This window comes from Vanellus vanellus, assembly GCF_965231255.1.
Source record: "Vanellus vanellus genome assembly, chromosome: Z".
NCBI classification, from domain to species: Eukaryota; Metazoa; Chordata; class Aves; order Charadriiformes; family Charadriidae; genus Vanellus; species Vanellus vanellus.
The window spans coordinates 24,700,847-24,711,832 of record NC_138908.1 but is presented as its reverse complement, the minus strand read 5'-3'; the positions used below and the strand labels follow the sequence as shown (position 1 = coordinate 24,711,832).

General features: G+C 51.6%; 1 protein-coding gene across 1 annotated transcript; it reads right to left on the bottom strand.

Moving 5' to 3' along the window:
* Window positions 1-767: 767 nt before the first annotated feature.
* LOC309683166 (tektin-3-like) lies at window positions 768-5,884 on the bottom strand (the record flags this gene model as incomplete). Its single annotated transcript, XM_082497367.1, has 7 exons — window positions 768-984; window positions 2,078-2,232; window positions 3,060-3,282; window positions 3,771-3,914; window positions 4,164-4,234; window positions 4,696-4,779; window positions 5,327-5,884. The coding sequence occupies 7 exons, from the start codon at window positions 5,882-5,884 to the stop codon at window positions 768-770; spliced, it is 1,452 nt and encodes a 483-aa protein (XP_082353493.1).
* Window positions 5,885-10,986: the final 5,102 nt, after the last annotated feature.

The following is a 10,986-nucleotide window of genomic DNA, read 5'->3' as shown; positions in this document are numbered from 1 at the left end:
TCTTTCCTTCCAGTTACAGGCAGCGACATTGGAAGAAACATACAGACAAGCCCAGTCTATTAATAGGTGGCTCCATGGCTGGTGTGACCAACAGAATTTTGTTTTTTTTGATAAGGGGATGGCCTACACAGCACCAGGCTTGCCGGCGTCAGATGGGATTCACTTGTCTCAAAGGGGGAAAAAGGTCTTTGCTCACCAGCTATCAGGGCTCCCTGACAGCGCTTAAAACGAGGCTTGAAGGGAGAGGGGGACAATATCAGGCTTACCTGTGACAAGCTGTGAGATGACACGCCAAGGTTAGAGGGACAGGGTGCTAGCGAGGGCCCACAGGCTGTTGCTCTGAGATGTGCTGGCTACGCTGCAGGACACCTGAAGTCTTCCAGCGATGAGGCAAGAAGGAAACACCAAGGAATGAAAAGGTGTTCCTCTAAGAAGGTGATAAGAAGGTGCCTCAAAAGGAGGCAGACACGACAGTTTTTCTCCTAAAATCACCGACTGAGAGGGTAGGACTGAATCCCCGTGGGTGGATTTACTCTTAGTCGCTTACAAAGTATTTTCAGTGACTTTCTGGCACACCGTGAAAGTACAGTGGAAAGAGAAAAACCAAAGGCAAAAAAAATACCGGTAGACCGTATAACACACAAAAAGATCATTTAATTTCTACTCATGGCTTTCACCAGGAAGTGAAACTCTAATCAAGTATTTCCAAAGCATCTTAGCCAAACTGGGAATCCCTCCCACAACAGATTCAGTGAGTTCAGCTGAGCCTAAATGGAACCCAGCAGCCGCACCGTGCTGGGAAAGGTCTTGCGCATGCCCATGCACTTCTCCTCATCAATGAAGAGTGTGTTGGCTTTGACGGCCAGGTCATGCTGCAAGACCGACTTGGTATGAACCAGCATTTGCAGGGTGTCCTCGGTGTCTCTCAGGCGCTGCTGGAGGCTCTGGACCGTCTCGTTGATTTTGTGGACCTCATTGACAAGGCTGGAAAACAGCAAGAAACCCTGGTTAACAGTGCCATCGTGGGGGTGGTTTCTAGCGTGGCATTGCTGAAGGGCCCCTTGGTCACAGGATTTCCCCCTTCAGCGTGCTCAGATTAACTCAGACCCCCCGTTTCTGGCAGACGCATGGGAAAGCTGAGGGCAGAGCTCCTCCAGACCTCAGCGGGGAGGCATGGTTAAGTCTGCTCAAAGGCTTTGGCAATGCGCAGCCGCCTCTCCCAGAACAGCTCGGGCCAGCAAGAAGAGGGATGAGCAGGTGTGGTTTCCTGTTCCTGCTTGGTTTGGGGGGTTTGTTGGCTCCCCCTCCTGGATTTCCCTGTGCAGGCATCCTCCCCATGCCCACAGATGCACACAAAGAAAACAGGACATCTGGGAGAGGCTAAAAGTGAATGTGAAACAAGGGGAGGATGGAAAAAACCCTTGTTGTACGAGATGCTGCAAAGGCTGTGGGGCTGGGTTTCAATTGCTCTGAAAAGGCTTCAGCTGGAGTCTTGCCCAACAGGCTCCCAGGAGGGGTGAACTTTGGGGTGCCTCAGAGGGGGTGCTGCTGGGCGCTCAGGCCAGCCTACTCCTCCACAGCTCCTCGGCATGCAATCCCAAACAGACCACTGTGTCCTTGAAAGGATTTCCAGTGTCCTCGGAGAAGGTGAGGACAGCCCTTTCTGCTTCTCCATAGGGGGCACCCTTCCTTGCAGTTCCCCAAAAGGAAGGGCCTAAGGGATCTCAGCAGGATCCTGTTGGAGAGTAAAGGGCTCGTCCTTCAAAACTGAGCACATCCAACTGCCGGGAAGCAGGCTGGAGAGAAGATGGGGCTTACCCAAGCGGGAAGAATCCATCCCCTCATGGGGTGCCATCAGGCTATACCCGGCCATGGTGTACAGCCTCCTTTGTGGGCGCAGAGCTCTCCCAGCACCCAAAGGCTGCAATACCTGCTCATTGCTTTTGATTATAGCAGTGCACTTATGGAAGGACTGTTGAAAGAAAAGCCCATGCTTAATTTTTCATGCAGTGCTACCCCCGGGTGCTACCAGCCGTAACTCCTCAAGGAGCCCACCAGACCCACGCTCCTGCCTTACCGCAGCTGGGCAGTGTCCCGGCACAGCTCCACGTTTGGTCTGCGTGTGCGCTCGTCCAGCCGGCTCTGAGCCACTTTTAAGGGAGGCCCTTGGTCCCTAATGGCCTTTTGGATGGCTTCCATGGTCTTCTCCACCTGGAAGATTTCCTGCAGCGTCTGGCGTAAAAAAGAAACCCATGCACAAATTAAAAAGTATCTTCTCAAGTGACAACATAATTACCCTTTCCTCCTGTCCATCTGCAGAACAATACAAGTTCAATAAGCAGACCCTGGGCTCAGACCCCTGTCATTCTGCTACACATCAAGGCGCAGAGCCAAGAGTAATTTTTCTTCAGGGAAAAACCTCTCTTGGCTCTTGCTGTCACATCAGAGGAGGTTTTGGAGCACTGATGGACCTATTGAATACCCAGCTTCCCAAAATTACCGCTTGCTGGAACTAATCATCCATCAACAGTAACTCAGAGAGGGAAGGTTCTTCATGGATCCTCACTGAAAGACGTGGCATCAGCTCGCAGTGCTGCAAGCCCCGTCTTCCCTCAGTTACTCAATACAGTGTGGGGCCCATTTCAGGAAGCTTTCTATGAGACCCACAGCTCTGAGGCAGGTGTCCATCACTGATTTCCACTGACTCTGCTTGGCAAAGCAAACACACGCATGCCCGTGCAGCAGCCCCAGAGCACGGAGAGTGAAAGCACGTCCTTGGAGGAGAAGCAAGCCTGCAACCCCCCCAGCAGGCAGCCCAGCAGAGGCCCAGCAAGGCCGTTCTGGAGGGCAGCCAGCGCTTCTGAAGGAACTACCAGGAGATGCAACCAGCATTGGCATTTTCTGCTGGCAATCCCTGTGCTTCCAGGCTGCCAGTGAGGATGCCCTAGCAAAAACAGACCCCTTGAGATGAAATTACGGTGCCAACTCCTAAGGGTCCCACCTCAGGGGTGTCACTAGGAAGTGACAGTGACACACCGAAAGGGAGGGGTTCCGACTACCTTGGCCAGGTGGGTCCGGATCTTGCTCTTGGCATCGGCTGTCTCGCTGATGCGTTTGGTGAAGGCGATGTTCACCCTGTTGAACTGGCTCCGCATCTCGTTTGCCACCACCACCAGCAGGTTCTCGATGTTGTCCCGCAGCTTGGAGGAGGCCGCCCGTTGGCTCTGTGAGCGGAGGATGTTGTCGTCTGTGATCTTGGCCCAAGAGTCCGGCACCGAGATCCTTCAGGAGGTGAGGGGGAAGAAGAGGCCCCGGTAAGCCCGTAGTGCTGAAGCTGGACGTGGGCAGGCATGAAGCCTGCCTGGGAGCAGCACTGATTAAATGTATCTGAAATCTCCATCTTTAATTTGAGCATAGGTTGTGGTTTAACTCTGGCCAGCAGCTAGGACCACACAGCCACTCTCAATGGAGGGGAAAGAGAAAGAACAGGACTCACGGGTGGAGATAGAGACAGTTTAATAGAACAACAACAGAAAATAAGAATGAGAAGAAGAGTACGAGTAAGGGTAAGAATAAAGGTAAGGTTAACAATAACAATAACAGTAAGAATAACAATAAGCAGAGAGAAACGGTCCCACTCAGGCAGCTGTCTCCAGGCGGGATGGACGTGCCTTGACAGTGGGCTGGGGACAAGCAGCTCCCTGCCAGGGAGAGGCACCGTGCATCCCGGGCACAGCTTGCTGCTGGCGTGCTGCCCAGCGTGCACTCACGTGGCATCGACCCGCTCCACCGCTGGGTAGTAGCTGATGCCGTGGGAGGTGCTCCTCAGGTGGTGACACTTGTCATCGATGCGGTGGGCCGCCTGCTTGTGGGCCAGGTCCCTCTCCAGCTCGTGCTGGGCCGCCCTGTTGGACCTTCAACATGCAAACAACAGCCATCGCTGGGGATGTTCAGGTGGAAGGGCTTCCTCCCCGCTCCAGTTCCCCGCAGCTCCCTCCCACGCAGCTCTGTCCTCCCATGAGCATCACTGCCCACTTCCCGGGGAGCCCGCCTGGCTTTTCCATCTGCAGGGTGTGGGGAGAGGTCGGGGTCTGCTGGGGGTCCACATCACAACTGCAAATGCACATCAGCCCTACGGCATGACATAAGGAGCTCCTCCTTACGCGAGCTGGGCTTTGGCTTCATCCAGGTACCGAAGCATCTTCTCCTGGCACGACCTGATGACATTGACTTCCTGGGTAAAGGACACATGGCCCCATCATCAGTGTCTGTACTCAGTTGTCCTGATGCCACTCGTCCCCTCAGACCTCCCCAACCCTGCACACAGCAAGAACTTGCCTGCTTGTCTTTCTGCCCAGAGTAAACAGGCAGGGAGTGGAGAAAGTGCCCCCAAACTGCGTGCATGTCTTTAGTGCACTACTCCCTGAAGATGGTCACAGAACCCCCACACGCTACACAAACACGCAGCTGCTCTTCAGTTATTCCTTCCTCTGTACGGCCAAGTCATACCCACACGGCGTGGGCATGCTGCTGCCTGGGGGAACCCCATCCCCTGGCCCAGCAGGTTTTGGGGGGTTGAAGAGCTGAGCACCTCCCCAGCGGTAAGGAGCCAGGTAGGGAAGAAGGCTGCAAAGCCTCTGTAGGGCAGTTTAGGTAAAACTGGCTTTAACACATGATCTGGGTGGCCCAACTTACCGTGAAGAGCTCTTTCTCCACATCATCATGGACGAGGTCAATGCCCATCCTCTTCTCCCGCTGAAGCAAGCACTGCTGAGCGACCTGTTGGGGACATGCCATCGCTGTTGGGTGCAGGGGCAGGACTCTCTATAGAGAGAGTCCCCATCTCAAGAAATGGAAGAAAAGAAATTCTAGGCGGGCACAGAGGGGACACCAGGGGAACAAAGTGCCCAGGGCGGCTGCTTCAGCTGACAACAAGAAACCGAACTGCACCGTATGCATCAAATCAACATGAGGAAGCACGCGTGTCCCAGCTGCAACCAGAGCTGTGGCACAGGCACCTGTGTCAGCCTTGATGCTGACCTCCCCAGGGTGTTGTAGGAAGACATGGGCTTCTGTCTCCCAGTCCAGGAATTTGGATGTTCCGCCTACACAAATATTTGGTTAAGCAAATGGAGTTGTGATGAGCTCATAACGGGCTGATAGGGGATGCAGCAGATGGGAAGACATTGCAAACTTAACTTATGGTCTCTTCATAAAAACTCTCTAGGTCTTGCGGAGCTGCAGTGGAACTTAGTTAGACATTTGAATGGCTGCAGTTGTTCCAGCAGTAGGCTACAGCTTGCAGCCCACTGGACAGAGTGCTTACCTGGAGAGGGGCCTCCGTCTCGGCCAAGGCTCTCTCCAGTCTCTTCTTCATGTCTGTGAGCGTGTTGGTCTCCCCGATCATCTCATCCAGCTCACGGCAGAGCTCCCCTTTCCAAAACTCAATAGCATTCACACGTCCTCCCAGGCTTTTGGTGCTTTCTGCTTGTGTTTTCTTTGTCTGCTGGTATTTATGCTCAATCATGCGGGTGGTATCAACTCTCAGAGCCTCCGCATTGTGCCGGGAAGTCTCTGACTCTTTGTACTTGGTCAGGTTGGACCTGTACCAGTCGTCAGGGGTGTAGCGGGTGAAGAGGGTTGTTCTGTTGGAAATGTAAGGGAGCTTCTCGCTGGTGGTCATCCCCTGGGAAGTTTTGGAAAAGGGAGCCAAAGCTGGTTTGATGGCATCTCTTTTAGAGTAGGTGCTGGGCATCCAGGGGAGGCTGGAGCTCTGAGGCAACGGGTAGTACGGGAAACGGTCCTTATAGCTGGCAGTCATGGTGTTGATGGCAGGCAGAACCTTGGCACGTCTTGCCGTTAAGGGAAAGCCGACAGCCTCCATTCCTGACCACTGCTCTTCAAGTACTTGTCCTGCACAGAGGAGGAGATAGATAGAAGACAACTTCCCTCAGTCAGCTCCTGCACTTGCCTTCCTTCTTACAGCAACACATGCAGCTTCTAACACAAACAGCAACGCACACAGCACCCACTGGTCACCTGTACAGGCCTAAAACTCTTGAAAGCAAATGCCTTCTCACAGCACCCCAAGCATTTGTATCTGGAAAGGGATTTGAATTTGTTTAGTATCTAGCCTCAAGTATTGAAATGCGGAGAAAAGCAAAGCATGGCTGCTCAGGAGAATGACAGATATTAGCCTTCATTCTCCTCAAATCTGTCAATCCCGTGAAAGTGTAGCTGGTGATTGTCTTGTGTTCATTGGCTTCTTTTGGTTGGCGTATGTGCTGATCTTCTAGTACTCCAGATGTCCTTTTCTCTTTCAAAGTGCCCTTTCCAGCCCCGATAGCTGCGCCCCTTTGGACCAACCCAGTGTGATTGGTGGGTCAGGGACTCAATCCTCACCCCCCACCTTCACTTGCATTGATGCTTTGCAGATCTATATCCAAATTTGACCCCCCTCCAGCTATTTCAGTCTCAAGAGAACAGCCCTCTCTTGACTTGCAAAGGAAGAAAAATGCCTACGCCTCACCTGACGTAAAATCGATGCACTTGGAAAGGAGAAATCCCAGACAGTCTTTTCAGAGGGGTGTGTAAACAGCAGCCTTGCAGGAGCCCTAGGAGGAATGGCCACACGTGAAGATTTTGCTACCGAGAACTGCATACGGCATTGTGGGTGCTACTGCTCTTTTCAGATTCAGGGTATCAGTCAGTTGTTGTCAGAAACATCATGCAGAGGGCCAGCAAATGTCCCTAACACACCGCATCTGAGGCCAAACCCTCAGGAGGGGACTCAGGAGGTACCCCATCCCCTCCCCACGGCTCCCAGCCTGGCTCAGAGCCCAGTGAAAGGTGAGGACACTGGTGTGCTGCAACAAGATGCCTGGGTGGGAGTGGGGTTTGACACAAAGCATGTGCTCAATCCCATCTGTTACAGCGTGAAAGCCACTTGAGTCCTTCAAAAATGGTAAGTTTGCATAAAAAATACTTTCCCATAATGGTACATACTCACCCGAAACCTCCAGAGGCTTGGGAGTGCCCGGGAGGGCGGCTACTCACTGCTGTGCTGTGGGGTTCGGTGGCAGCACTGCCAGACACTGCAGCGTCCCCAGTGCCCTGTGTGACACAGAACCAGGGCAGCGTTGCCAGGGGCGCAGGGCGCTCAGGGACCGGGTTCTGCCCGGGCAGCTCCCTGCAGCCGCTATGGCAACCTGATGCAGCCCTTTGGTGCCCGGTGCTCTTGATGGGCAACCCGAGGCCACCCGTGGGCAGCTCAGTGCAGACTCTGGGCAACCAGACTGCCTTTGCTGGGACAATTGATCCCGTCCCTGGACAGCTCCCGCTGCCATCCATGGGCAACCCAGTACAGCCTTTGGGCGTCTGCTCCGGCCAATCAAGGGGACTTGTCTCCAACTTTTGATAACACCCATCAGGCCAACTGTCAGCACCCCTGTGCCCCATAGTCCCCAGAAGAAACATTTTCATTTCCTTCATGTTACCACTTGAGGTTAACTGTGAGCTATGTATATGGCTCATCAAATACTCAGGCTGATACAGCTGTCTTCTCATTGCCGCCTTTGGTTTCCTCCCGTTTTCCCAGCTATTGCAGCTGCACACTGAGACCGGACCAAATATTTTACAGCTTCTCAGGGGTGCACTGACACCCTGCCCCACCGCTCCTGCTTTCTGTGCACACATGCACACGGAGCCGGCCTCCATGAGAAAGCAATGCCTCTGCTGCCAAAGATCTGAGATAGAGAAGAACTCCAACTGTTTTCTGTATACAAAGGTTAGCACACTTTGATTTCACTTTAAATACATGTCTTGCTTTAGTCGGGTTAAAATCGACTTCATGGCACAGGGAAACCAGTCAAATTCACAAGCTACGGGACTGTCGTGGTTTAGGCCAAAATCCACTACTGGGGACCTGAGGCACCCCAGATGGCACCGACAGATGCTCCCCTCTACCCCTCTTCAAAGAGAGAGGCAGAGGAGGAAAAAGAGACTTATGAGTTTAGAAGGAACTAAAGTACTTTAATGAAGTATTAATAATAAAAGAAAAGAAAAAATGAAAAATAGACACAAAACCCTATCAAGCTCCCGAGATGACAATGACGTCACCGGCTGGCACTGGGGCAGTCCCAGGCTGGACGCAGTGACGGACGGGAACTGGATTCCGGATCTGGATTCAGAATCGGGATCACAGGCAGATGAACAGAGTCCTCCTCAGACGTCGGCCGTTGAAGGAAGAGCTGCCCCTTTGATCCCTCAGCTTTTATACTGAGCATGAGGCAGATGGGATGGAATACCCTGTTGGTGAGTTTTGGGTCACCTGTCCTGTCCGCTTCTCCCTGCAGGTGGGACTCCACTATGCTTTTCCGCTTCCGACCCTCCAACGGGGCAAATAACAAAGTTGGTTGGCCTTGGGGGTTATAGCAATAAGTATAAGCAGGAGCCTCTCTGCATACCATGTCTGGGCATCAGCTACAAACAAGTGGTCTTATCACTCTGAGAGAGTGAACGCTGTCTGCACAATATGCAGTTAATTTCAGTAGTTAGAAGAGGCCCAGCTAACAAGCGAAGTTACTGAACAAAATTGGTTCTGTTTTACCTCAAACCAGGACATTCCACCCCTTATTCCATACCATTTGCATCTTGCTCAGATTACTATTACTTTTATCTATCAAATTTACACACACACAGATTATATATATGAGATGGATACATGCAGGTCACTCATCTATGGTTTACATTTACCTACAAAAGTTATATGCAAAAGTCCATTTAGTTCATGATTGCAGGATCTCATCTCAGGGCAGGAAAGATGGTACGAAATTCACTCTGGTTTGTGCCCACGGATAGCATGTTCATCTTGAAGAGCTTGCTGGATGCCACTTGATGAAGCTATCTCAGGTTTCATCACCTCTCTATTATCCTGAAAAGCACGTATGGAACACTGTTAGTATTATGTAGTGATCAGCATCATACTGCTCAGGATTGAGTATTCTCACCAAGGGTTAAATTCCCTTGAGGTACACATTGACCTTCTCCATCCTTCAGCATCACCCACCAAGTACATCCAGGTCCTTGAGCAAAAACAGTCCCACGAATGGGTTTGCTTTTGCCTGAAGCAGGAAAAACCCAAACAGTTTTCCCTAACAAATTCCTTCCATGCACCACAGGGACTTGATCCCCTTCTACAGTATGTAAAAGGTCTGATTGAGCAGGACCAGCTCGATTGATGGATCCCCTGGTGTTAACTAGCCGGGTAGCTTGCTCTAAATGCTTGTCCCAATTTTTAAAGGTTCCACCCCTCCTATTGCTTTTAGGGTGGTTTTTAACAGTCCATTGTATCGCTCAATCTTCCCAGAAGCTGGTGCATGATAGGGGATAGGATATATCCACTCTACGCCATCTTCTTTTGCCCAATTACTTATAAGATTGTTTTCAAAATGAGTCCCGTTGTCTGACTCAATTCTTTCTGGGCCGCCATGTCGCCACACGACTTGCTTTTCAAGGCCCAGGATAGTATTCCGGGCAGTGGCATGGGGTACGGCAGAGCTTTCCAACCATCCGGTGCTTGCTTCCACCATTGTAAGCACATAGCGCTTACCCTGGCGAGTTTGAGGGAGCGTGATGTAATCAGTTTGCCAAGCCTCCCCATACCTATATTTCAGCCACTGTCCCCCATACCACAAAGGTTTTAACCATTTAGCTTGCTTGATTTCGGCGCATGTTTCACAGTCGCGGATAACCTGCGCAATAGTGTCCATGGTTAAATCCACCCCTCGGTCATGGGCCCATTTATATGTTGCATCCCTTCCTTGATGACCGGAAGTGTCACGGGCCCACTGAGCTAAGAATAGTTCACCTTTATGTTCCCAGTCCAAGTCTGTCTGGAAAATTTGAGCAGCCTGATCCGCTTGCTGATTGTTTTGATGTTCCTCGGTGGCCCGACTCATGGGTACGTGGGCATCTACGTGATGTACCTTTACGACTAGGTTCGCTAGCCGCTCAGCAATGTCTTGCCACAGCTCAGCAGCCCAGACGGGTTTATCTCTGCGCTGCCAGTTGCTCTGCTTCCACTGCTTTACCCACCCCCACAGAGCATTTGCCACCATCCATGAGTCAGTATAGAGATAGAGTATTGGACACTTTTCTCGTTCAGCAACATCTAACGCCAGCTGGATGGCTTTTACCTCTGCAAATTGACTCGATTCACCTTGTCCTTCAGCAGCTTCCGTGACTTGTCGTGTAGGACTCCACACAGCAGCTTTCCACCTTCCATGTTTTCCTAGAATACGACAAGACCCATCAGTAAACAAGGCATACTGTTTCTCATTATCTGACAGTTCATTATATGGTGCAGCTTCCTCAGCACGTGTCACCACCTCCTCTAGTGCCTTCCCCAAGTCTTTGCCTTCGGGCCAATTTGTGATGAATTCTACGATTCCTGGGCCATCTGGCTTTCCTATTCGAGCTCACTGCGTGATTAAGGCAACCCACTTACTCCAGGTAGCATCGGCGGCATGATGAGTAGAAGGAACTTTACCCTTGAACATCCAGCCCAGTACTGGTAATCGGGGCGCCAGGAGGAGCTGTGCCTCAGTACCAATTACTTCTGAAGCAGCTCTAACTCCTTCATATGCTGCCAAGATTTCTTTCTCAGTTGGAGCATAGTTGGCCTCGGAGCCTTTATATCCTCCACTCCAGAATCCTAGGGGTCGACCTCGAGTCTCCCCTGGTGCTTTCTGCCAGAGGCTCCAGGTAGGGCCATTGTCCCCGGCTGCAGTGTAGAGTGCATTTCTAATGTCCCGTCCAGTTTGGACTGCTCCAAGGGCTACTGCATGCACAATCTCTTGTTTAATTTGCTCAAAGGCTTGTCATTGCTCAGGGCCCCACAGAAACTCATTTTTCTTTCGAGCCACTTCATAGAGAGGTTTCACAATCTGGCTATAACCTGGAATATGCATTCTCCAGAAACCCACA